Source organism: Dipodomys ordii, unplaced genomic scaffold (assembly GCF_000151885.1).
Source record: "Dipodomys ordii isolate 6190 unplaced genomic scaffold, Dord_2.0 Scaffold127, whole genome shotgun sequence".
NCBI lineage: Eukaryota > Metazoa > Chordata > Mammalia > Rodentia > Heteromyidae > Dipodomys > Dipodomys ordii.
In genome coordinates, this window is record NW_012267343.1 from 1,981,368 (window position 1) to 2,004,981 (window position 23,614).

Sequence of the window (23,614 nt, forward strand, 5' to 3'; positions counted from 1 at the left end):
TGCCTACGTGTGTACACACACACACACAGCCCAAGAAACTATAAGAGGGTACTTGAATATAATAAAGGCACAATCCCAGTAAGAACATTTTTTTTTCTCTGAAGTCTGAAGTGAGACAAGAATATCTACCCTATCAATTCTCTATCCATTCTCATTCAGTATTGTGCTTGGATAGGAGTCAGATGGATACAAATAGAAAGGGAAGAAATTAAATTATCCCTATTTTTAGATGGAATGATTCTATACTTGTAAGATCCTAAAGATTTCAAAAGTCCTCTTAGATCAGGAAAAACACTTTCAGCAAAATAGCAGGATATAAAATCGACACACAAAAATCTGTATATACTAATTACAAACAGACTGAGTAAGTAATGAGGAAAACAATCTCATTGAGAAGAGTCTGGGGAAAATACCTAGGAATAAACTTAATTGGAGGTAAAATACCTCTACAATGAACACTACAGAACACTGAAGAAAAGAAATTGAAAGAGACACTAAAAGATGGAGAGACCTTCTTGTTCATGGATCGCAGAATCAATTTTGTGAAAAGGGCCATATTGTGAAAGATTCAGTGTAACCCCTATAAAAACCCATGAAATAGAAAAAAAAACTATTGAAATTCATATGCAGAATGGACGATTCTGAATAGACAAAGTAGTCCTTAAGAAAACTGACAATAAAAAAAGAAAACAAAAGAAAAAAAAGCAATGCTTTAAGTATTGCAATGCCTAGCTAGGTTATATTACGGAGCCATGGTAACAGAAGCAGCATGGTAATTATCACAAAGGCAGATGGATAGAATAGAATAGGAGATCCAGAAATTAATCCATAGAGTTAAACCCATCTGACTTTCACCCAAGGTCTCCCAAGCACATATTGTAGAAAAGAATCTCCTTGAGAAATGCTTTTAGGAAAATTAGTGATCTACAGAAAGAAGACTGAACCTAGATCCTTATCTCTCTGTATAAAAATAAATTCAAGATGTATCAACGACCTTCATATAAGATCTGAAACTTTGAAACTACTATGGGAAAACACTTGAAAATACAGGTATAGGCAATGACTTTCTGAATAAGAATAATAGCTCAGAAAATAAAAGCAAGAATTGACAAATGGGATTGCATCAAGTTCAAAAGCTTCTGCACATCAAAAGAAACAATTATCAGAGTAATAGAGCCTACAGAATGGGAGAAAATCTTTGTCACTATTCATCAGACAAGGGATTGATATTCAGAATATATGAAGAGCTCAAATAAACATTGAAAGAACAAATAATCCAATTAATATGGACAAATAAATTGAGCAGACACTTCTTGAAACAAGAAGTAAAAATGGGCAATAATTACATGAAAAACACAATCTTCAATATCTGTAGCCATGAAGGAAATGAAAATGGAAATGACTTTTGATATTCCAGTCCCAGACAGAATGCTTATCATCAAGACAATGAGCCGAAACAAATGCTAGTAGCTAGGACGTGGAGAAAAGAATACTCTTATACACTGTGGGAATGTAAGTTAGTGCAGACATTATGGAAATCAGTGTGGCAATCCCTCAAAACATGAAAACAGAGCTAGCCTAGGACCCTGCGAGACCACTCTTGGACGTATGGCTAAAAGAATACAAGTCAGCACGCATAATAAAGATACCTATCCATCTATGTTTATTGTGAGATCCGTCTAGGTGCCCACCCATAGATGATGCATAAAGAAATTGAGGTATTTATACACAAGGATGTATTGTTTAGAGGTAAAGAAGAATAAAATTATGTCATTTGCATGAACATGGATGGAACTAGAGCACATCATGTTAAGCAAATCAGCCTGACTTGGAAAAGCAGGTACTGTATGTTTTCTGTTATATGTGGAATATAGATATAAAGAAAAACATGGACCTGAACATAAAGTAGGGGGGGCATTTGGAGGAAGCAGTCAGCAGGAAATGGCAAGAGAAAAAGGAAACGGGGAAGGGAGTAAACATGGCCTAGGTACATTATAGACACTTTTTTTTTTGGGTCCGGTCATAGGGCCTGAACTCTGGGCCTGGGCGCTGTCCCTCAGCTCTTCAACTCAAGGCTAGCGCTCTACCACTTGAGCCACAGCGCCACTTTTGGCTTTTTTCTTTTTGCTTATGTGGTGCTGGGGAATCAAACCCAGGGCCTCGAGCATGCAAGGCAAGTGCTCTACCACTGAGCCACCTTCCCAGCCCCCCATTATAGACACTTTTCAAAATTGCAAGAAAGATAAAGAAAGGATGGGAGATAGGGATAAGAATGAATCATAAGGTATCAGCCTTCATTACTAGCTGGAGTTAGGTATTGTTATTCTCATCTTCTAGAAGCAGGAACCGAAACTCCAAGGTGTTAAATTAACGAGCTTCTGCATTATACAGAGAGAAAGCGACGGAGCTGTGCTTTTGAGCTTTTGCTATTTTTGTTGTTGCTGGTTGTGGGGCTTGAACTCAGTGCCTGGCCATGTCCCTGAGCTACTTTGCCACTTGAACCACACCACCACTTCCAGTTAGTTAATTGGAGATGAGTCTCATGGAGTCTGTTCTGCTCAGGCTGGCTTCGAATGAACCACGAGCCTCAGATCTTAGCTTGAATTACATGCGTGAGCCACCGGCACCTGGTGAGCCCTTGCTATTTTTTAATATAGTGTCCAGGCACCCTGTGAGCTCTTGCTATTTTTAATACAGTGTCTTTATGCTGTCTTTATGCTGGATTTGAATCCAGCAACACATAAGTAACTAAAAATCTCTCATTTTAAGGGCTAGCTGGACTATGCACATATTGTTAGACATTTACCCATGAAACCAGACTCACCACTTGGTGAAGGGTGTCAAAGCACCTGCTGTTTTCTGGGCACAAGTGATCTGAGGCCAGAAAGGAGTGGGGAGCTGGTCAGAGACATTGCCATATCTACAGTGATAGGGATGCTTCTGGTGGAAAGGGGCATCTGGAGGAGGTGACTATGGAAAGGCTACAGGAGAAGGAGGGGGTTACCCATCAGGGTAGGGAGTGCCCATTCTCTGAGTTTACCCTACTGCATTGTGACAGACAGGTCAGGATAGTTACTTCAAGGTCAGAGATTGGAGCTAAGCCTCTGACAATTTAGTGACTTTGTCCTAGGATACATAGACTTGTGAAGCCATGACCAGAACCCAAATCTTTGTGGCTTCTAGCCTGCAGGTAAGAATCGAAGCAAATCTAACTTTTAAATTAGGATCTATTTTGGAAGAACCATTGAAGTCTTTGTACCTGACATTATTAGTTAATCTTAAAAGTAGGTTAAGGCAGGGAATCAATGATTCTTCCCTTAAACATTTTAGTTTAGTTTAACTTAAAACAGACAAATGTACATTCCCTTGCTATTTTTTCGATGTTAGTCCAGGCTTTTTCTTTGAATATCTGTCTGCTGATTGGAGTGTCATATCTTCTTTCATAAACCACATCCATAATGTATGTCTGTCACTTCCAGTTTTTGTTTCTTTAAGATGAAGAGAAAGCTTAGACTCTTGCAAAGCAATCTGAATATATAGAATTCTTTTAGACAGTTCCTCCCACATCTTTCATAGTTGTCTCCCCCACACCTAATTTGCCAGAAATGTGTTTCTCAGCGACTTGCCTTTATCTGGTCTTCCCTGAAGCGTATGTTAGTTTTCAACAACCAGCTCTCTGTCCATACACATAGCTTGTAGTTTTACTTAATATTTAATTTGATTCTGTAATTTGATTATGTAAGTATAGCTGTCAAACCAATTGGAAACAGACACACTAAAGGGACTCTTCATATGCTGACAACTCACCTTGTCTGCACTTGGGAACTGAAGTGATTCAGTGTCACCAAGAGTTCTGGGGGCCAGGGCCAGGAGAAAGGAAGACAGTTGTCCCTGCCTGGGTTGGTGAACAGTCTGTTTTGCGTATTTCATGTCAGAGGCCCTGGGACCAGTTTGCCTTTCGTCTGAACAATACTCAAAGTATATCCTTATGGGTCATACTCACTAAGTCACACTTTTGTATTATCTTTTTAAGATGTAATCATTAACAGCATTGTAAGTCAATGTTACAGCTTCTTGTAAAAAGAAATAACCTCAAGCAATTTGAAGTTCCATCCCTTGGAAATAATGCTACTAATGTTTTGTTGCCACACTGACTTCTACATCTATGGATGTGTACCAATTGTGTCATCACTTTTGTGGGTTTTTTTTTATTAGCTTACATTAGTTATACTAATGGAAGGGCGGGGGGGTAATTTAATTGTTGTGTGTTCAGTTTTATGAAGCAGAAATGCCTTAGATGTAGTATACAGCCTGTGTTGTTCTGAGCTCTTTGGCTACTAATTATAATCATCTTTTGATATCAATAAATAGAGCTCTACAACATTATTTTTAATAGCTGAAAAATTATTCCTTTCTCTGTAAGTACTGTAATTTATTCAGATTCATATTAAGCAAATCAGGTTTATTTCTTTCTACTATTAAGCATGCTGAAGTGAGCATGCATCTTCTTAGGCTTGTATTATTGTATACTAATGTTGCCTATTATTGCTTGGGGGAAATGCTGTAGACCTGCTGGGGCCAAGCCTTGGGAGTGTTCACAATAGTAGGTGTCTGGGCATTCTGCTGGGCCATGCTAGTTTTCAGTTCCACCAGCAGACCTTAGGTTTTCCTCCTTCTTGCATTTTAACCAATTTGCCAATCTAATGATTTTTATTCAAGTATCCATGCTAGTGAAGTTGAGAATCTTTTTTTTTCTTTTTTCGCCTGTATTGGGACTTGAAGTCAGGGTCTAGATGCTGTCTCTTAGCTTTTTCACTCCAAACTAGTGCTCTACCACTTGAACCATACCTTCACTTTCAGCATTTTGGTGGTCTATTAGAGATAAGAGACTCATGGACTTTCCTGCCTGGGTTGGCTCCTAAGTGCCATCCTCAGATCTCAGCCTCATGAATAGGATGACAAGCATGAGCCAGCAGCTCCTGGCTGAAGTTGACCATCTTTTGATATGGTGTTATAGTTTCTTCTTAGGTAATGTAACATTTCATTGTCTTATTTCATTTATTTTCTAAATCTTTTTCTGTTTAGATTGGTGAAATGAAGTCAGAGATCACCAAACTATACAAAACGTTGTTTGAACAAGAAAAGAAGCTGCAGAACAGTGTGAAGCTTTTACAGCAGAGCAAGCACCAGGAAAAAGTCATCTTTGATCAGTGTAAGTGAGTGGTTGAGGTGGCCACCGTGTCTGACCATTTCCTGCCTCTCAGTGCCGCCAGCCCCACCCTGACTGGCTCTCTTTGCAGACCAGGTTGTTTGTAATCATTTCTTTTCCTACTGGACCATTTCTCACTTGCACAGATTAGTCTGCTCATTTATAGTACCTGTGTAGAGGGGAGGCAGGTATGTGGCTAGCTCCTTACAGGTGCTCTGAGCTGGGAGGAGCAGGATGACTTCTGTCTGCCCTGGGAGGTAAGCATCCTAGAGGAAGTGACCCTGAGCCAGGTCTGAAAAGAGGGTTAGTCATTGTCAGTAGCCAATGGCAGTCCAGGCTGCCAACTGGGGGGACAGAGGCAAGAAATAAGGTTTTATAGGTGATAAACTAGAACTGGTTTGTGTTGATAGAGCAGAACTGCCTGTGGCACAGTGAGGTAGAAAGCCAAGGGACTGGGGACTGTACTGTGCCATGAAAGGATTCAGGTGTCAGGAGCAGAGGAGCAGCCTGGCAGCTGCATGCAGTAAAGGTTCTTTGTTGCTGTCCAACCTGGGAGGGAAGAAAGCAGCTTGACCCTGCCTGGGTCAAGCTAACTCCTCTCCGTGTGCAGCAGCAAATTAGGGACGGGTGTCCAGCTGAGACCTTTCCTGCCACTCACTAGTCACGGGGCCTGTGGCCCCTGCTTTGCTGAGTGAGGGTAGTCGTCCTGCCCTGCAGGGCTGAGGGTCCTCAGTGAGTCACAGTAGACACCTCCCAGGCCCTGTGGCCCTCTTAGGGGCCCTCTTCCTTGCCAGCCTTCTGCTGAGGTGTAGGTGTGCTATGGGCTGTGGTATGAGCCATGTCACTGCACTGGAGCAGCCTTATTTGAGATGCAGACTTTACAGCTCTGTCCTTTCGTCTTCTCAGCATAGTGGGCATTCTTGTGCTTTTAGGTCTAAGAGCCACTTCAGATCTTGGGCCAGGCATCTCTTAGCTTTTCTGGTGGGTTTTACTCACACGGTGCATCCAGTACATTTCAAGATTATTTTTAACCTTCACACCTGGCACTTGGTGAATCCTGAGAAAGTGATGGACTCTGCCTAGGAAAATGCACATGTAGAGACACACACACACACATACATACACACACACTTTGTAAATCATTTGCCCCCCCCCCCACACACACTTTGTACATCATTTGCAGGGTATAGGGCCATCCTTAGCATGTCCATGGTTCCTGCAGCCTAATGTGGGCTATCTCCAAAATTATTCTTTTTTTTGGGGGGGGGGGTCTGGTCGTGGGGCCTGTACTCTGGGCCTGGGCACTGTCCCTCAGCTCTTCAGCTCAAGGCTAGCGCTCTACCACTTGAGCCACAGCACCACTTCTGGCCTTTTTTTTTCTGCTTATGTGGTGCTGAGGAATCGAACCCAGGGCCTCATGCATGCAAGGCAAGCGCTCTACCACTGAGCCACCTTCCCAGCCCCTTGGCTTTTTTTCTTTCTTTTTTTTTTGGAGGGGGTCCAGTTCTGGGGCCTGAACTCTGGGCCTGGGCGCTGTCCCTCAGCTCTTCAGCTCAAGGCTAGCACTCTACCTGGCTTTTTTCTTTTTGCTTATGTGGTGCTGAGGAATCGAACCCAGGGCCTCATGCATGCAAGGCAAGCGCTCTACCACTGAGCCACCTTCCCAGCCCTCCAAAATTATTCTTGCTGAGCTACAAAGCTCATGCAGTCTGTCTCCTCCCTCAAGGTGGTAGGTTTCAAACAGAGTTCAGTATCTTCAGGTAGACATTTCTGTGAATCAGATATTTTCCCAGGCCACCACAGATAACCTCTTCAGAATAAGACATTCAGGAGGGGTCCTGTGTTGGAGTGAGTCTGTTTCAGTGTCAGTCATCACTGGCCAGAGGCCTGGATCTGGAAGGCTTACCTGTTTTACTCAGGAGCAGTGGTGATCTGACCTTACCAAGTCCTATTTAGAACAGATTTTTGATCAGACTCTGAAATCCATTCAGTAGCTGCTGCTAGAGTTTGTGTGTGTAAGGAAAGATTGAGAGAGGAAACAACCGTCACTGCTTTTCCCAGAGTTCTCCACTGCAGCTCTGTCTAGGATGCAGCCCAGGTGGAGTTGGTAGCATCCTCTGAACCCACTTGTGAGCCCCTCCTGTCCAGGCAGAATTCTGTTTGCCTAGGGGATCAATGTTGGGCAATTCTGCCCACTGAAGGGCAGGTGAAGGGGACAAAAATGCCCAGGTATTTTCCTCCAGTCCTTTAGGGGTTTGCTTTAAGGAGTGTGTTGTAAAATCCTGTCTTCACAAAACTCCCTGGACTCTTGACCCCTGTAGGCCTCCATACATGGGTTTGCTTCCCACCTTGCTTCTCAGAGGGCCCAGGACACCCAAGAATGCCACATGCTGTTAGGGCCCAAGACTTTACCCTTCCTGTGCCATTGCCCTCCCCACCCCACAAGATGAGCTCAGCATGCCTGGCAGCTGAGTGCCCACGAAGAGCAATGGTATCATGGCATGTTCTATGTTCTGTGCCCCCATCAGACCATGACCTAGTGAAGACGTGAAGAGATATCTGTGGCCTACACTTTCTGGAGGGTTTCTGGGCCCAGAGCTCTGTGAAGGAGACAGGGCATTTGTCTTCTCTTGTCTGGGTGCTTTGGGGTTGTTCACAAGTCTGAACCATTCAGGCTTGGGGCCTACGTTCCCTTAGCCCTGCTTTCACCCTGCCTTCTCTTCACTCCCGTTTTTCCTTTCTCTTCAGTGGCTGTCACCCACAAAGTCCTTCGGAAGGCCAGAGGAAACCTGGAGGTAAGGCCTCTAAGCTATTTCATGGACGGCCATGATGAGCAGGGTGGCCCAGGGCAGAGCCAGCTTCTTTTGAAACATGAAGTTGAAGGTGGAACCACAGCTGTGTTTTTCTGCCAACAGAGCACAAAAAGTTCTATTTTATCATGCCTGTCGTCAGAGCTTGCTCTGCTTTTTAAGTCTGTATGCAGTTTTTTCACAAGTGAGAAATAGAGCAAACGGCGACTGCCGCATAGTAGGCATTTGTTAAGTCTTTCTGGGATGTATGAATACTGTATGATCTTTGTCATTTTGTTCTGTAAATATTTACTGATCAAACAGTATGTCTTTGAAAGCAGTTTCAAAATAGCTTCTTGCCTTTAACTCTGTCAGGGATCTTACTTCAAAAACCCTCTGTTGACCTAAAATTCTCATTTTTTTTTCCCCCTCCTTGTCCTAGCTCAGGCCTGGAGGCGCCCATCCAGGAACGTCCAGTCCCAGCAGATCAGGCTTCTGAGGAGAACTTTCAGCCAATAAAGCTTGTGCCTGACATCACACTGTCTCTGTTCCAACTGTCACCCCTGGTGCGGAGCAAGAGCTGCTGGCCAGAGGAAATTTGCTGTTCCCTCTATTGTGTACAGAAATGTCCGCTGGGTCAGGTTCTCTTCAGTGAGGCACTGGAAAGGCCTTGGGCTCTGTTTGGGTGTGGGGCGGGGTCTGGGGATGAGGGCACACATGTTGATGGGCCTCATGACCATGCTGATGTGAGACTTTACTTCCTGGTCTGCTTTTCCCGCCTCACAGCCTAGTGCCCATTGTTAGGTGCTACAGAGCCAGCACCCGCTGCACACCAGCTTTATTCTGGGAGCCCTCTCAGTCCCTACTCAGTCTCCCTTTCTACTCCAACCCCTGCATCATTCCCGGTCGTTGTGTGTCTATTAGGATGGCCCTTCATTTGTCTTTACCTCCTAAACTCCCTGTGCTGCCATGTTGCTCTGGTCCCAGCCTCCCTGCCTCGCCCTTCCTGCTCCTCTACCTCTTCCCTCTCTGCTTTGACCTCCTGGAGGTCTTTGTCTCTCCTCCCTCTCCTTCACCTCTGTCATAAGCCCCTTGTTCTATTTCTTTTCCATCCAGCTTCCTCACATCCAAATCCCTTCCCCTGCCCTGCCAAGGTGCTAAGGAAAACCATATCCAAACAGGTTGTCTCCATACACTGGATATTTCCAGCCACCCTCTGGTCCAAGCCCAAGTCCCTGTGGCAGTTCATAAGACCCCTCTTGCTCTCCTCTCCTCTCCCCTCCTGGCACTCCAGCCGGTTCTAGACAGTTGGCTCAGCTCAGCTCCTGTGTCCTTCCCACTCTTCCCAGCATCCTCCCTGCTGCCTCTCTCTGAAGTGTGCCTCCTGCCTTCCCTTTCTCCAGCTATATTACATTGGTTCTTCAGATGGAAGTCTTTTCAGCCCCTGGCGCTGGGTGATGCCCCTCATCTCTGCTCTCAAAATCCCCCTCACACACATGCCCTCCTGCCCTCCTAGAGATCATCTTGTGTCCACAATGAGTGGCCGACGCCTGGCCCACACGGGCACAGTGGATGGGCCGAGCAGACAGGCCCGGCCCTGGGGGAGGCTGTGGTTGGGAAGTATTGCCTTCACATTGCCAAGAGATCCTAATAACTCCATTGCTCAGCCGGTGTGGCTCACAGGCACTCCCCCCATTAAATCACGGAGTCCCCCAGAGTCCAGTGGGGATTGTGGTGTTGGTTAGGATCACCTGTCTTCATGGGGAAGCCAAGGGCATTAGCGAATGATGAGCAGGGCCTTGGTCCCTCTTGCCCTTCCCCCACTGGCCCACAGCTGTACAGACATGGTGATGGGGGATGTAGATGCGCAGCTGGATAGAGGGAGCGGAGACCCAGGTGAGGAATCCAGGGACTAGCCCAGTCCCAGTCCCTCTCCTCCATCTGCACCCACTGATCGTGTGCACCTGCACTGAGTTTTCATAGTTGCCAGTGTGGAAGCTCAGCTTAGCCATCCTGTCTCATAGAGCTCCATTCTGCAGAAGGCACCTGGTCCTTTCCGTGCAGAAGCTGGGTGTGCCTCTTCGCATGCTTCTGTCCTCAGTTTCCCCACCCTTTGGCCCAACCCTGACAACAGAATTATTGTGAGCCTTGGAATCTGGAAGTGGCTGTGCAGTAAGACTTGTCAACACCCTGTCTCCCTTTTTCAGTATCTAAGACTGGTGCTTGGCAGAGTTTTGAAGTACTGTGTGCAGCTCCTGTGTCTGATGGGCATGGACGCAGGGGTGTAAGATGTATGCGGAGGGGGGAAGGGCAGTGTGCAGCCTGGGCTGGAGGCTGGACCTAGGTGAGGCACCCCGTCCGTGAAGGGTTCTTAACCACCTTGCCTGGCATGCAGTCTGTGGGGGCTGAACTGTGTGGTTGGCGAGGCGTGAGATGGGGGTGGTGAGGGAAGAAGCCCTGGTACCTGGCCCGTCTTGCGCTCCACCAGGGGGCATTGGGAGGAAGGTCTGTGGAGCAGGGCCTCTGGGCACCAGCTTTTCAGGAACGTGGTGACCCAGAGAAAATTCACCTTCATTCCCCAGCTTAAAATATCTCACCGTTGGGCTCCAGGAGGCCCTCCCTCTTCTGGGAAGTGGAGGAACAGCCTGGTTTGTTTGGGCTGGATTGGAGCCAAGAACAAACTCTGCAAATAAGGACAATTTGGACCTTGGGAAAAGCTCCATTGTCTCCGGTGAGTTAATTTTTACCAGTAGCTGAATTCAGGAGGCTCTGAAGCAGTAATCAGAAAAATGCGTCAATTTCCCTGTTGGTGAAATTAATCATGATGTGTGGCTGAGCAGCACACCTGAGAGGAACAGCTGCAGGGGCTAAATATATACAGAGAGGAGGGGAGAGGCCCAGGGCCGGGGCTCACCCAGCCCAGGGAGTGGCCCCCTGTTGGCAGGGATGAAGCCACTTGTCCACTTCCCTGAGGCCCCACAGCTCAACAGGATGGCTGTGCCCCGTTACCCCTTCATCTGCACCCCCTACCTAATTCACATATGAGGGAAATGAGTTTGTCAGAGCCCATTCTCGAAATTATCCTGCCTTCTGGATCATTCTATGCAGTCATCCCACACTTGTATTTTGCAAAAACTGTGGCCCTTACTTGTGTTACCAATGTTTCTCACCCACTCCGGTCTGACACAATGTCCCTACATGGCCTACGCCGGGGCCCAGACACCCACAATCCAGCAGCCCTGATGAGAATTGCAAATGGTCCATAGATGGAGGAAGAGTGATCTTGCTAATAAGTTCTTAGCATTGTGAAGGCCGAGAAACCTGCCTGGGGGTGCCTGGCCCTGCCAAATTACCTCTTCAATCTTGGCCATATTTTACCTCTAACTCAGAAATTCAATTACCAAAATTACTCATTCCATCTAGTGAAGACCCCAAGCTCTGCCTAGGGCCAGGTGTGCTTTCTTCACCCCTGGTGGGGCCTTCCCCTCGGTGCTCCTGGGCACCCCCGGGGTGGCCGTGGGCAGATCCCAGAGGCCTGGAGTCTTACCCTAGTCCTTGGCCCTCCATTAGGATCAAGTTTCCTCATGCACAAAAGAAAGAGAAAGGCATGTCACGGCCAGCATGGAGGCCCAGACCCCTGCCAGATCCGGAGCCTCCTGTCAGTGATGGCTCTGCCTGCTGCCTCCGTCATGCTGGAGACTTCTTCCATCCTCTGTGCTCACCCTCCACCTCTTCTCTGCCATCCGGACCACCCCGGTCAGCTCTCACCTGCACTGTAACCACTTCCTGGTTGGGTTCCTCTACCCAGCCCTAACCTCTGCAAGTATTCCTATGCTTCTCAGCCCCTGAGAGTCTACAGTTACAAAGCTGGCGGCCTTGGGCCCGTAGTTCCTACCGCAGTGCCCAGCTCCTCGCTTTTTGCCTCCATCCCGATGACTCCTTGTCCCAGCAGGCAGTGTCCACATCAACCCTGTCCTTGGGGTCTGCCCGACCTGGCCCAGAGCATCACCACACTCCCAGAGCTGTGACCCCCTTCTCCTGCCTGCTTTTTGCAGCCCTCGGGCTATTATCACATCATTGTAGTGGAAATTATACCAGAGCTTAATTACATGTTTGCAGATGTGAAAAGATCCCCTGTTTCAGGGCCACTTTCCCCTTCCAAACAGCAACATGTGGTCCTGGCTCACGTGTGGCATTAGACAAATGGGATGGCAGGCACAGGGGAGAACACGGCTGCTCTGGTCTCCCAGAAGACAGTGGGGAAAGGGCAGTGACCCTGACGGCTCTGTAACTGCACCTTAGCGCCAAGAGCTGCTGAGATCCCAAGTAGAATGTGTTAGAGGCTTTAGATACTCAGCATGAGGCAGGACAGGAGACGTTGGTCCTGATCAAAGTACTTTTCTAGTACCCTCCTTTGCCCAGAGCTGTCAGCTTCCCTGAGTGTTCTTGGCAGGTGTTAGAGGCAGGTCCATAATCAGTGTGTCATGTCACAAAGTCCCCAGGAACCCAGAAAATGGACTCTTGAGTGGACATAGAGGTTTCTGGGGAAGGTGGAAGGTGCCAGGAAGTGCTCCATGGTGAAGGGCAAAGGTGAAGCAGGTGCGGCAGATGCTGGGCATCTTCCACCTTGGCTGGGGCTTAGAATCCAGGGAGTGAAGCTGGCAAGGTCTGGTTGCCAGCATGAGGCAGATGGCGTCATTTCAGAGCAAAGGAAGGAGGCCTGGGTAGGTGTATGTTTGCGCAAAGGGTTGGGCTAGGGGCTGCCAAGGGTCCTGGGCCAGAGTGTGCCAGAGCCGGGGCTGAGGGGAGGGGCAGCAGGACGTGGAAGACTGGGAGGACATGTACCCTGGGAGTGGGGTGGAGGCCTCTGGTGTCTGACTCAGGCCATGGTGTGGCTGTGTTCATGGGGAGGGGACTAAGGCCCACTGCCAGCATGGTGCAGGCAGGCGGTGGGAAGAAGCGCCCAGGCAGAGGCCTGGAAGTTACGGAGGGTCCTGTGGTAGAGTATTGCCAGGATACCACCCACAAGGGTGGAAGCACAGAGAACTCAGGGTTTGTACTTTTGGGGGAGGTCACTGGAGAACCAGTGGTGATTGTGTCGAGAGATGAAGGAGAAGTCCCAGGAAGCAGGCAGAACAAGCTGTGGGATGGTGGTCCTGGATCACTTCCAGCCCATGAGGACCCAGCGTCCAGCTCTTTCTGCCTCGGCTGCAGAGAAGGAGACAGTGCCGATGCACACACAGCAACCTGGAGGGGCTCCTCTTTTAGGTGCCACCTTTGGGCCCTGCCCTAGGGCGGCCCTGTGACCAGCTGCGGGCAGCTCCTGTTACGAGACACATGGTGTCCAAGTAGCTGCTGTTTCTGCCCCTCTGCCTCCCAGCCTCCTGCCCTGGAGCGATCTGAACACTGCCAGCTTCCACATGCTCTTCTTTGACGACAGCTCCCTTCTGCCCCTGCCTCTTCCTCCCTGGGCCCTCTGACTTCTCTTAGGTCCTCCCTCCTCTGACCAGCAGCTTCCATCTTTAGTCTTCTCTCTCTGTCCCACCCCAGCCTTGCCTGCAGCCAGTCTCCTGGGAGAAGGTCTCCCTGCCTCTTACCCCCCCACCTGATTTCTGCACAACCAGGATGAGTAGGCTCTGCCAAGACCAATCCCATCTAGCCAGTGCACAGCCTGGCCTTTATCTCCCAGTTAATCTGGGCCGTCCTTGGCAGTGGTCTCTGCCTCATCCGGGTAGTTCCAGCATTGCCATCTTCCTCACGTCTGTCTCCTGAGTACTTGGCCTGACCGAAAAGTTCACTCAGGCGTCAACCTCAGGGCCTCTGTTCCTTAAATCTGTTATTCCTATCTAACACAGGCACAACTCCAGCCCACCACCACCACCACCACCGTCACCTTGTAGCAAGAGACAGAACTGGTTTTAATTTTATTGCAAGCAGCTAAGTTCCCATACCAAAGAAGGAATCTTAAAATGCCAGTGGAACATTGGCCAAACAAGAGATGTAGACCCATCATCTTACTTTGTTCAGGATCTGGCTGTCTGCTCTGGAGGTCTGGGGGTGGTATCCTGTGCCTTACTTTGGGCAAGATGCACACAAACTGTGGTACATTGTAGGTGTTCTTATCCAAGTTCCTTGAACTCATTTTTTTTTTATTAATCAGGTTTCCTATATTGTCACATTTAATCCTGTAAAAGTGTCTTTATGAACTTTTACTAGATGATGAGGTCCTGATACAAAACAGTGGCCTTCAGCGATGTCCACTGCCATGCTAATCCTGGGACTTTGAATATGGTATTCTACTTGGCAAAAGGGAACTTGCAGATCTTATTAAAGTAACAGGGCTTGAGATAGGAGTTTTCCTGGATTACTAAAGTAGGCCCACTCTAACCACAGAGTCCTTAAAAAAAAAAAGGAAAACCTAATCTAGGAGCTGGTGGCTCATGCCTATAATCCTAGCTACTCAGGAGGCTGAGATCTGAGGAACAGGGTTCAATGCCAGACTGGGAAGGAAAGTCCATCTCCAACTAACCTCTCAAAAAACAGAAATGGTGTTGTTGCTCAAGAGGCAAGAGTGCTAGCCTTGAGCACAAGGAGGCTCAGGGACAGTGCCTAGGCTCCAACTTCAAACCCCACAACTGGCAAAAAAAAAAAAGGCTTAAACTGGGCGTCAGTGGCTCACACCTGTAATCCTAGCTACTCAGAAGGCTGAGATCTGAGGATCATGGTTTGATGCTGGCCTGGGGAGGAAAGTCCTTGAGACTCTTATCTCCAATTAACCACCAGAAAACCAAAAGTGGTGATGTGGTTCCAAGTAGAGCACTAGCCTTGAGCAAAAAGTTCAGGGACAGTACCCAGACCCTGAGTTTTAAGCCCCATGACCACCACCACCAACAACAACAAAAAAGGAATGCAGGTGTCCTTGGAGAAAGCTAGAAACATCCTTCTGAGACCCAGAAAAGAACATAGTCCTGCCAACTCCTTGATTTTTTAAGATCCATGCTAGACTTCTCTTCCTGTGGAACTGCTAAGACAAAGAATCAACTGCATTGTCTATGCCCCTAAATTTGTGCAAATACAGTATGCCATCAATAAAAATGGATATATCATTTTAGTTTATCTCTCTGTCTCTCTGTTTCTGTCTCTCTATATATGGTGCAGCATGTTTGTAGTAGTGTAGATTTTGGTGACAGGACATTGAAGAGCTAGCTTGGTTTCCTGCAGAAGTTGTAGTTAGAAGAGATTTCTGACTCGGTGGGCAGGACCCAGGACAAAGACTGCCCCTTCCCTCAGACTTCAGAGATTGTAGTTGGGAGCCACAGGCTGGGAGGTGAGGCTTGGAGGCCTCTGTCACCACACTCCTTGTCTTCCCCTTAGCACAGTATTATATATGGCTACAGGACTCCATTACTGCAGAACGCTTGTATGTAATGTGTTGAAGGAATTATTGAAATGTGTAATTACAGTGTGCATTGTAATATAAAACAAGTCTATTATATCCATTTGATGGAACCGTGCTCCCTAATGTCTGTTCTAATAGAAAAGATTCTGCCATTAGAATGTTATATTGTGTGATGATAATTGTCCATCTTCAGACACCATCTCCCATCTTACCCAGTTGGTTCTCGCGTTTGCTCAGCATGGTTCTGCGTCCTTGAGCTGGGAGCACTGAACTTCCCACATGGGAAAGCACTCTGGGGGTCATTCCACCCAGCCCCTCATTAGATAGGTGGGGAAAACAGCCCCAAAGGATGAGATCCTCCGACCAAGGCCCAGAGTTAAGGCCCCCAATTCCTGAGGCCCTGACAGTGTCCAGCCTACTGGTCTCCAGACAACTTTGAGAATTGGAACCCACCATTCAAAAAGCAGACTGAGGGCTGAGTTGTGGGGACCAAGCTGGGCTCCCTGTGCCCTGATTGGCTGGAGCCCTCCAGGCCTCTGTTCCATTCTGATGCCACTTCAGAGAATACTGGGGTTTCCAGGAGCACCCTTTGAAAACCAGTAGTCCAGATGGGGAAACAGGCTCTAAGTGGGGTGGGCGCTTGCTAGGATCTGACCCCTAGGTTGTGGGAAAGAACTGGGGTCCACTCCTGTCACCTGTGCTTGCAGCCTTCCTTCATGGTTAATTTGAACTGTGCCATCTTCCTGACTACATGGAGTCCCATGGGCTTGGCTGGGCCTGGCCTTGTCTCCTCCGTCCAGGCCTCTTCCACCAATCATGTCATGAGCTCTTGCACATACAGACTCCAGGTTCCTTGGACCCTGCCTGGATTCTTCCCACCCCTGTGTGGTGGATTTAACCCACTCATCACCCTGTCCACTAAGGCAAGGAGCTGGCAGTGGGGCTGGGGCGATTTGTTTTCACTGTACCCTGCTAATGCTTACTGAACTGCTGAAAGGAGGGGTGAGGACTGTTAGGCTGGTTGAGCTAGAACTCCCAAACTAGTGATTGTGTGTGTGTGTGTGTGTGTGTGTGTGTGTGCGCACGCGCGCTTGTTATTAAATCCGCTCCCCCCATTCCTGTTTTACACTAACCATCATCAAAGGCTTCCTTGAAAAATGGGGGATGCGTCTTTCTTTGTGCATGTAAAAAAAATCTTTCATCTCAAAGCCTTCACATCCATTGCAGCCACTGTGGAGGAGTGAAGGAGGAATTAAGGCAGAAGCCAGGCAGGGTAGGGGTGGAGAGGAAGGTCATCTTTTGAAATGACAAAGAAGTGCTGCTTTCTCAGGCGGGCAGGCGGGCTTCCGTGGCACCAACTGGGCTGTGAATTTTAATTCCAATCTCTGCAGCTGTTAATGTGCTTGTTGCTTGGAGAATAGACACTAATTGACAACAACTAAATAAATAACGTGTAACATGAAAGCAAACACAAGCTTTAAAGGAAGGGAGAGGAAAAAAATGCCAAGAAAAAAGGATGAAATTTCAAATGTAGGGGGTTGAACAGTATTTTCCGCACTCCATTAAAGTGACATCAAAAGGCTTTTCAAAATATTTGTTCGCTGGTGAAGATACAGTTTGAATCATCTGAGCTTCTGTTCCCACGTCCCAGCATCTCAGCAGCTTGTGAGAAGAGCAAAGCAGGTTTCTCTGTAGGGACTGGGGAACTGCAGGCCGTGCTTGAGGATGTGGGCCCAGATGGAGACAGAGGACCACCCAAAGCCATGCGTTGGGGACTTCAGGAGACTAAGCCTCTGGTATGTGTTGACTCAAAACATATCAAAAGATACGTTGGGTAGATGCCCAATAGTGACGTCCCTGGATCATAGGATAGTCTATCCAGAATATTACAAGTCATACAAATCAGGATACAGTGAAGATGCTGCACAACCATGTGCACTGCTGCACTAGTCACTATAGCCAAGTTAGGGAAATAGCCCAGAGGCCCTACAATAGATGAATGGATGAAGAAAATGTGAGATTATACACACACACACACACACAAACACACATACATACACATACATATATAAACAATGGAATTTTACTCATAAGAATGAATATTATGTCACTTTCTGGAAATGGAACTGTGGCTCAAAGTGGTAGAGCATTAGCCTTGAGCAAAAAGAGCTCAGGGACAGTGCCAAGGCCATTTTCAGGGGAATGAATGGGCCTAGAAAAAAGTGATGTAACTCAGGTTCAGAGAGATAAAAGATGCCTGTTTTCTCTCATCTGTGTAAGTTAGATCAAAATTATAAACACATATGGTCCTATGCGTATATACACAGACTAAGGGATGGTACACTCAGGGAAGGATGCTAATGGTGTAACTCCTGAACAACTAAACAGACAGTTTAACAAAGGAATACTGGAGGCTGAACCATGTTTTATCTGGGGAGGTAGGCAAGGAGAAAGGGGACAAACGAACAGAGAGAGGAAGGGTGAGCAAACAGTCATCATGTTCAATATACATATGTCAAAGTGGAACTAAAGAGTTTGAGGGTATGGATGGGACTCGGGGAGATGGGGAAGAATGATAGAAGGGGTGACATTGATCAAGATGCACTGTACTTATAACCTGACTTGTTGAAACTCCTTTGTAGAACTGGTTAACAAAACATAACAGTAAAAGATACATTGGAAATCTAATTGCTAGAAGCTCAGATGGTGACCTTATTTGGAAACAGAGTCAACGGCAGATGCAGTTAGTTAAGACAGGGTCACACTGTAGTAGGTGGGCTCCAAATGGTATCCTCATAAGAGAAGGAAGAGGCTGTCACCACTGGGAGCGAGTCATGGAAGAGGTGTGGAAAGGCCTTATCTGGAATCCCACATGGAAGTTGGTCCTGCTGGGACGTTGGCTTTGGACTGCTAGCCTGAAGAACTCAGTTTGTGGTGCTCTGTTGTTGACCCAGCCTTTGTGTTCATGTCCTACGGTCTGCCAGCCCAGCCCAGGGTGGACATGAGACCCACATCCCAGCCTGACACATTGCTTCTGACAAATGTCTCTGACTTAATCTAGCCAATTATACTCGGATCACATAGAGCCATGAAATGTCATTTGTGTTTGCCAGTTTTAATCATTCATGTGCCTCTTGCCACTACACCAAAAAACTCTTCCAAAATTCAGTTCCATTTGTCCAACAAACATTGCTTGAGCTTCCTAACCAAATATGCAGACCCCCCTACCCCCCTGCCCCCACACTTACTGTCAAATCCCCATTTCCTACACACCCAATTCATGCCTGATCATTTTGTGTCTGCACTCGGTTCATTGTTTATCAGGTTTTTTTCTTCCTGGACTACAAACTCCATAAGGTCAGAGCCTTTGTCTTGCTCACTTAGAATGGTAAATAGCATTCACTAAGTCGTCCCTGTGGGTGAATGGATGCCACACTGCTTATGCTAGTCCCGGGACTGGCACTGGGGAGATGGATACATGGCTCTGAAGTAGCTCAAGACATCATAGAGGACCAGCATGAGCCGGAAACTCTAGTTCCAGTGCTATTGGCAGCAATACAGGCTGACAACACAGCAGAGAAAGAGTGCATTTGGTTGCTCTTTTGGGTGGGGTCAGAAGGTCGTAAGAGGAGGTGTGACCTGAAAGGAGCAGACAGATATGGTAGGAGATTTGGGGGCAAGGAGAAAACACTGGAGCTCTTATTCCTCCACTGCTGGGTACCAGTGGTGTGGAGAGGCGGAGTGGAGGGCGTTGAGCCCCACCCATGCTGCTCAGCATAGCATCCCTGAGCTGCAGCTCATCCCTGGGCCCAGCCACCTGAACTCTGCTTCCTTGCAGCCCTACAAGCCCAGCGGCATCATTCAGTGCCCTGGATAGTGCGTGCCAGAGCCCACTCCAGCCCGCCATGGCCATTTGATGTCTTATGTAACCAACCAGGAGGGAGGTGGAGCCCAGGGCTCTCCCCCCTCCCCCACCCCCCGGCCCCCAGCTCCTGCTCAGCTCTAGGGGACCAATTTCACCCTATGAACACTGGCGGTAGGGGACCCACAGCTGTGGCAGCTTCCAGGCTTCCTTCCTTCTCAGCTTCACAACTGAGGAGGGGAAAGTGCTTCCTCTGCAGGTGTCATGAGAAAACCCCCAGGAAAGACACAGAGGGACTGGAGCCGTGTCAGGGGCCCTCCCTGGCTGGCCTGCACCCCTACCCCAGCCGGGGCTGAGAGCAGCCCCCTTTTCCCATAGGAAATCTGCCTACTAGCAGGGGTGGGAGACAGGAGGAGGGGCATTAGTATAACCCAATTAGGGTCACCTGAGGCTTGTTCTTTAGCACCTGGGTCTAATTAAAGCCCCTCAAGGCCATAATGTATTTACCAGGTAGCCCATGTGGGGAGCAGCGTGAAGAACCAGTGACAGAGTCTGGGTCCACTTCTTTCTTTCCCGGGAGTGGCCTTCTGAAGCCTCAGTTTCCTCACCTGTCAAATGGGGCTGGCGGGCTTTGCTTCAACAACGTCTTTGGGAGGTCAGCAAGATGGTAGGTGTGAATGGATTCTGTCAAGGGCTGTGATTTAGGGGCCACACCCTGGGCTTTTACCTCCTCCCCCACCCCCAGTGGATGCTGGGACAGAGGGAGGGGCCATCCTATGCCACCACAGCAGAAGAGAGTCTGGGTGGGCTCCTTCCACAGTACCCAGAGGCAGAGGCACGGAGGGACACAGCTTTTCTGGGACCTGAAGGCCTGTCCTCGGGCTCTGACAAAGTGAGAGCTGACATGACAAATTGGCACCAAGGTGGGTACTGGGCTCAAAATGAAATTGCTTATCAGAGAAATAATGCTAAAAGTAAAATAAATCAGGCTTCACACGGATGTCGTAATTTTTAAAAATTAATTAAGAATAAAAAGAAGATGCATCTCGAAGGAAGGGACCAGTCTAATTTCGACAGACAGTAATTAATTCCTCTGTTCAGAGATTCATTAATGAGCCTGAAGTACAAATTGCTCCTTTGTAGGCCCCACAGTCCCCTGGGAGTCCTTCCAGGTCATTGCTGGGCTCTGAGGGCCCATGGCAGGAAAGCTGCTTCTGGGAACCAGAGTTTGGGGCCCTGAAAACTGGCTTTTAGATGTACCACTCTAGCTTTATGTGTGTGTGTGTGTATGCCTAGTACTGGGGCTTGAACTCAGGGCCTGGATGCTTCCCATGAGCTCCTTTTGCTCCTTGCTGGTGCTCTACCAGTTGATCCACAGCTCCACTTCTGACATTTTGGCGGTTAATTGAAAATAAGAGTCTCAGACTTTTCTGCCTGGGTTAGCTTCAAACCTTGCTCCTCAGATCTCAGCCTCCCATGTATCTAGGATTACAGGCGTGAGCTACAGATGCCTGGCCCACTGTGGCTTTTAAAGTATGTCTTTGGGGGTAACTCTCAGACCAGGCTCTGAGGAATACTGGTGATTGTCCAGGAAACAACAGGAGTGACTGTCAGCCTCTGGGCCCTGCTTGCAAGTGCTATGTCTAGATCACAGAGGTTAAAGGGCAGCATGATGCCGTGGCCAGCAGTGAACAGGGAGTTCTAGAAGTTCTGAAGGTCAGGTGATGGAGCTTGGGTTTCATCCTTAGGCCGCTGGAGTCAGCACAGGGTCTAAGGCAGGAGTGTGGTTTGCATGTTAGAGACCAGCACCTGAAATCTGTCCATGAAACTCCAACTTTGTACTTTACTTGCCTTCCAGTGTGCCTTTTCTCCTGTCTTATTACTTCCATCCTTTTTGTTTTTCAATTATTTTTAAATGAAAAATAGTTTTGCATAAAACATAAACATTGTACCCATTAATAAGGTACTCTGTGGTATTTCAGTACATTGCATAATATTTAAATCAGGTGAAACATGTTTATCTCAAGTATCCGTTACTTCTTCATGGTGGACACTTTTAGAATGTGCGGTACGAGCCAGTGCTAGTGGCTCATGCCTGCAATCCTAGCTGTTTTGGAGGCTAAAAACAGGAGGGTTGTGACTGGAGGACAGCCTGGTGACATGCCTCATCCACCCTACGCTATGTGGGTGGGTGAGGTTGGGAGGCTCTTGGTTCCAGGCCAGCCCATGAGGAAAATTCCACGAGACTCCACCTCAATAGAAAGAAGCTGAGTGCGATGCTACATACCTCTCATCCCAGCTCTGATGGGAAGTCTAAAATAGGTGGATTGCACCTCAGTGGGAAGTGAGACTCTATCTTAAAAATAACAGTGGGCTGGGAAGGTGGCTCAGTAGTAGAGCACTTGCCTTGCATGCATGAGGCCCTGGGTTCGATTTCTCAGCACCACATAAGCAAAAAGAAAAGAAGCCGAAAGTGGTGCTGTGGCTCAAGTGGTAGAGCGCTAGCCTTGAGCTGAAGAGCTGAGGGACAGTGCCCAGGCCCAGAATTCAGGCCCCACAACCGAACCCCCCCCCCAAAAAAAATAACCAGTGTAAGAAAAATGGCTGGAGGCATGGCTCAGTGGTAGAGTACCTGTAGAATAAAGTGCCTGAAGAAAGCTTTAGGCTCTGAGTTCAAGCTTCATACTGCTAGGAAAGAAAGAGAAAGAAAGAAAGGAAGGAAGGAAGGAAGGAAAAAGGAAAGGAAAGAAGAAAGGAAAGACGTGCAGAACATGATTGCTATCTATAGTTACCTTATGTGTGACAGCACATAAAACTTCTTACTCTGTCCAGCGGTGACTTAGTCCCATTGATTCACTTTGCCCTCACTCCCCTCCCACCTGGCACCCAACACATGGCTTCTTTAAAACTCTCTCTCTCTCTCTCTCTCTCTCTCTCTCTCTCTCTCACACACACACACACACACGCACACACACACATCTGGGAACAATTCTAAATTTGCAGAAACGTTGCAGGAATGGGAACTCTGTACTCTTGAACAGTTGGAGAGGAGAGCACTTTCTGAGCTCCCTCAGCAGACCAGTCGCTGAAGAACCTGTGGCCTGATCCAGAGAGACACCGGGTAGTCAGATAGGATGTGGTCCTAGCTCCTTTCAATGCTGGTGAACTTCTTTCTCCTATAAACTTCCCAGACTTAGCACCAGACACCAGCACAGTATAGAAATCATATGACTTCCCCAGGATTTTTTTTTAAGCAAAAAGAAATTGATTGGATAAGATAAAAATCTGGAGACAATTAGTATCTATCTCAAAAGCACTGGCTTAAGAAAAGAAGTTCCAGAGAAGGTTCTGATTGGCTAGATTGAATCATGTGATCATCCATGTGGCAGACAGCCCTGTCTTAATCACACAAATGGTTATCACAGAGGATGTCTGTCACCAGAGGAGCACAGGTGTTCACCAACAATTGAAGTTTGAAGTAGTGCATTCTATTCCTTGGCTTGCTGCCTTTAGATGACTTTGTGGCCTGCTCGCTAATAAAGTTGATGAGCTGAGCATTTTTTTTTTGCCTCCCTCCCTCCTGTCGATTACTGAGCCTTATAGATACAGATATTCTTCTTAGTTCTACTGATTGTCTTTGTCCATTCTTTTATTGTTTTCTTTGAGTAGTTGTACAAAGGATTTCAGTTTAATATATTCTTTGTACACTTTAATAACATGCTGTTTCTATTTCTTGAGTTATTCCTTTTGGCTTCTTGGTATTGATCTCTGCTATGAAAAAGAAAGAAATAAATGTACTTACATTTTCTTCGGTGTCTCTTGCCTATGCCCAGTTCTTGTTAAGTAATTATTTTTACATAGTCAAGGCTCATAACACTTAGATTCAGTCTGTTACCATAATGATCTTTCGTGATTCCTCCATAGGTTAGTTCTAAAATTTTAAAGCTAATAAAAAGATCATTTATACACGTTAGATTATGGAAATATTTCTCACAGAAGCAAGGAGTGGATGAGATTTTCAGATGAGAGTGGAATCCTGTGTCATGAAAACTGGACTACCTAAAGGGAGAAGATTCTAAACATCACAGTTGGTGGTTTGCACTTGCCTTGATTCTGACTTATTCCCAGATGCTGCTGTTTACTTCATCTACTATTTTAATAATGTTTTTGTTTTGGGCAGTACTGGGATTTGAACTCAGGCTCTTATGCTTACCAGGGGAAGCACTTTACCGCTTAAGCTACGCCTCCAGACCTTTGCTCTGGTCGTTTTTAAGATGGGGTCTTCCTTTTTTGCTTGGGTCTGCCTGGACTGAGATCCTTCTATTTAAGCTTCCTGCCATAGCTTAGATGACAAG

At 47.3% G+C, this 23,614-nt stretch overlaps 1 protein-coding gene across 7 annotated transcripts in view; it reads left to right on the forward strand.

The window, feature by feature from the left end:
- Nucleotides 1-8,535, forward strand: part of Cdk5rap2 (CDK5 regulatory subunit associated protein 2) — a 186,205-nt gene extending 177,670 nt beyond the window's left edge. For 3 of the 7 annotated variants that reach the window (XM_013030169.1, XM_013030171.1, XM_013030172.1), the window contains 3 exons: nucleotides 5,086-5,212; nucleotides 7,958-8,004; nucleotides 8,446-8,535. In XM_013030169.1, coding sequence (XP_012885623.1) covers nucleotides 5,086-5,212; nucleotides 7,958-8,004; nucleotides 8,446-8,517 — 246 coding nt within the window. In that variant the 3' untranslated portion in view covers nucleotides 8,518-8,535. Of the gene's footprint in view, nucleotides 1-1,747; nucleotides 1,841-5,085; nucleotides 5,213-7,957; nucleotides 8,005-8,440 lie in introns of those variants that run through there. The other 4 variants (XM_013030170.1, XM_013030173.1, XR_001175597.1 and 1 more) reach the window with 3 other exon arrangements.
- The last annotated feature ends 15,079 nt before the right edge of the window (nucleotides 8,536-23,614 follow it).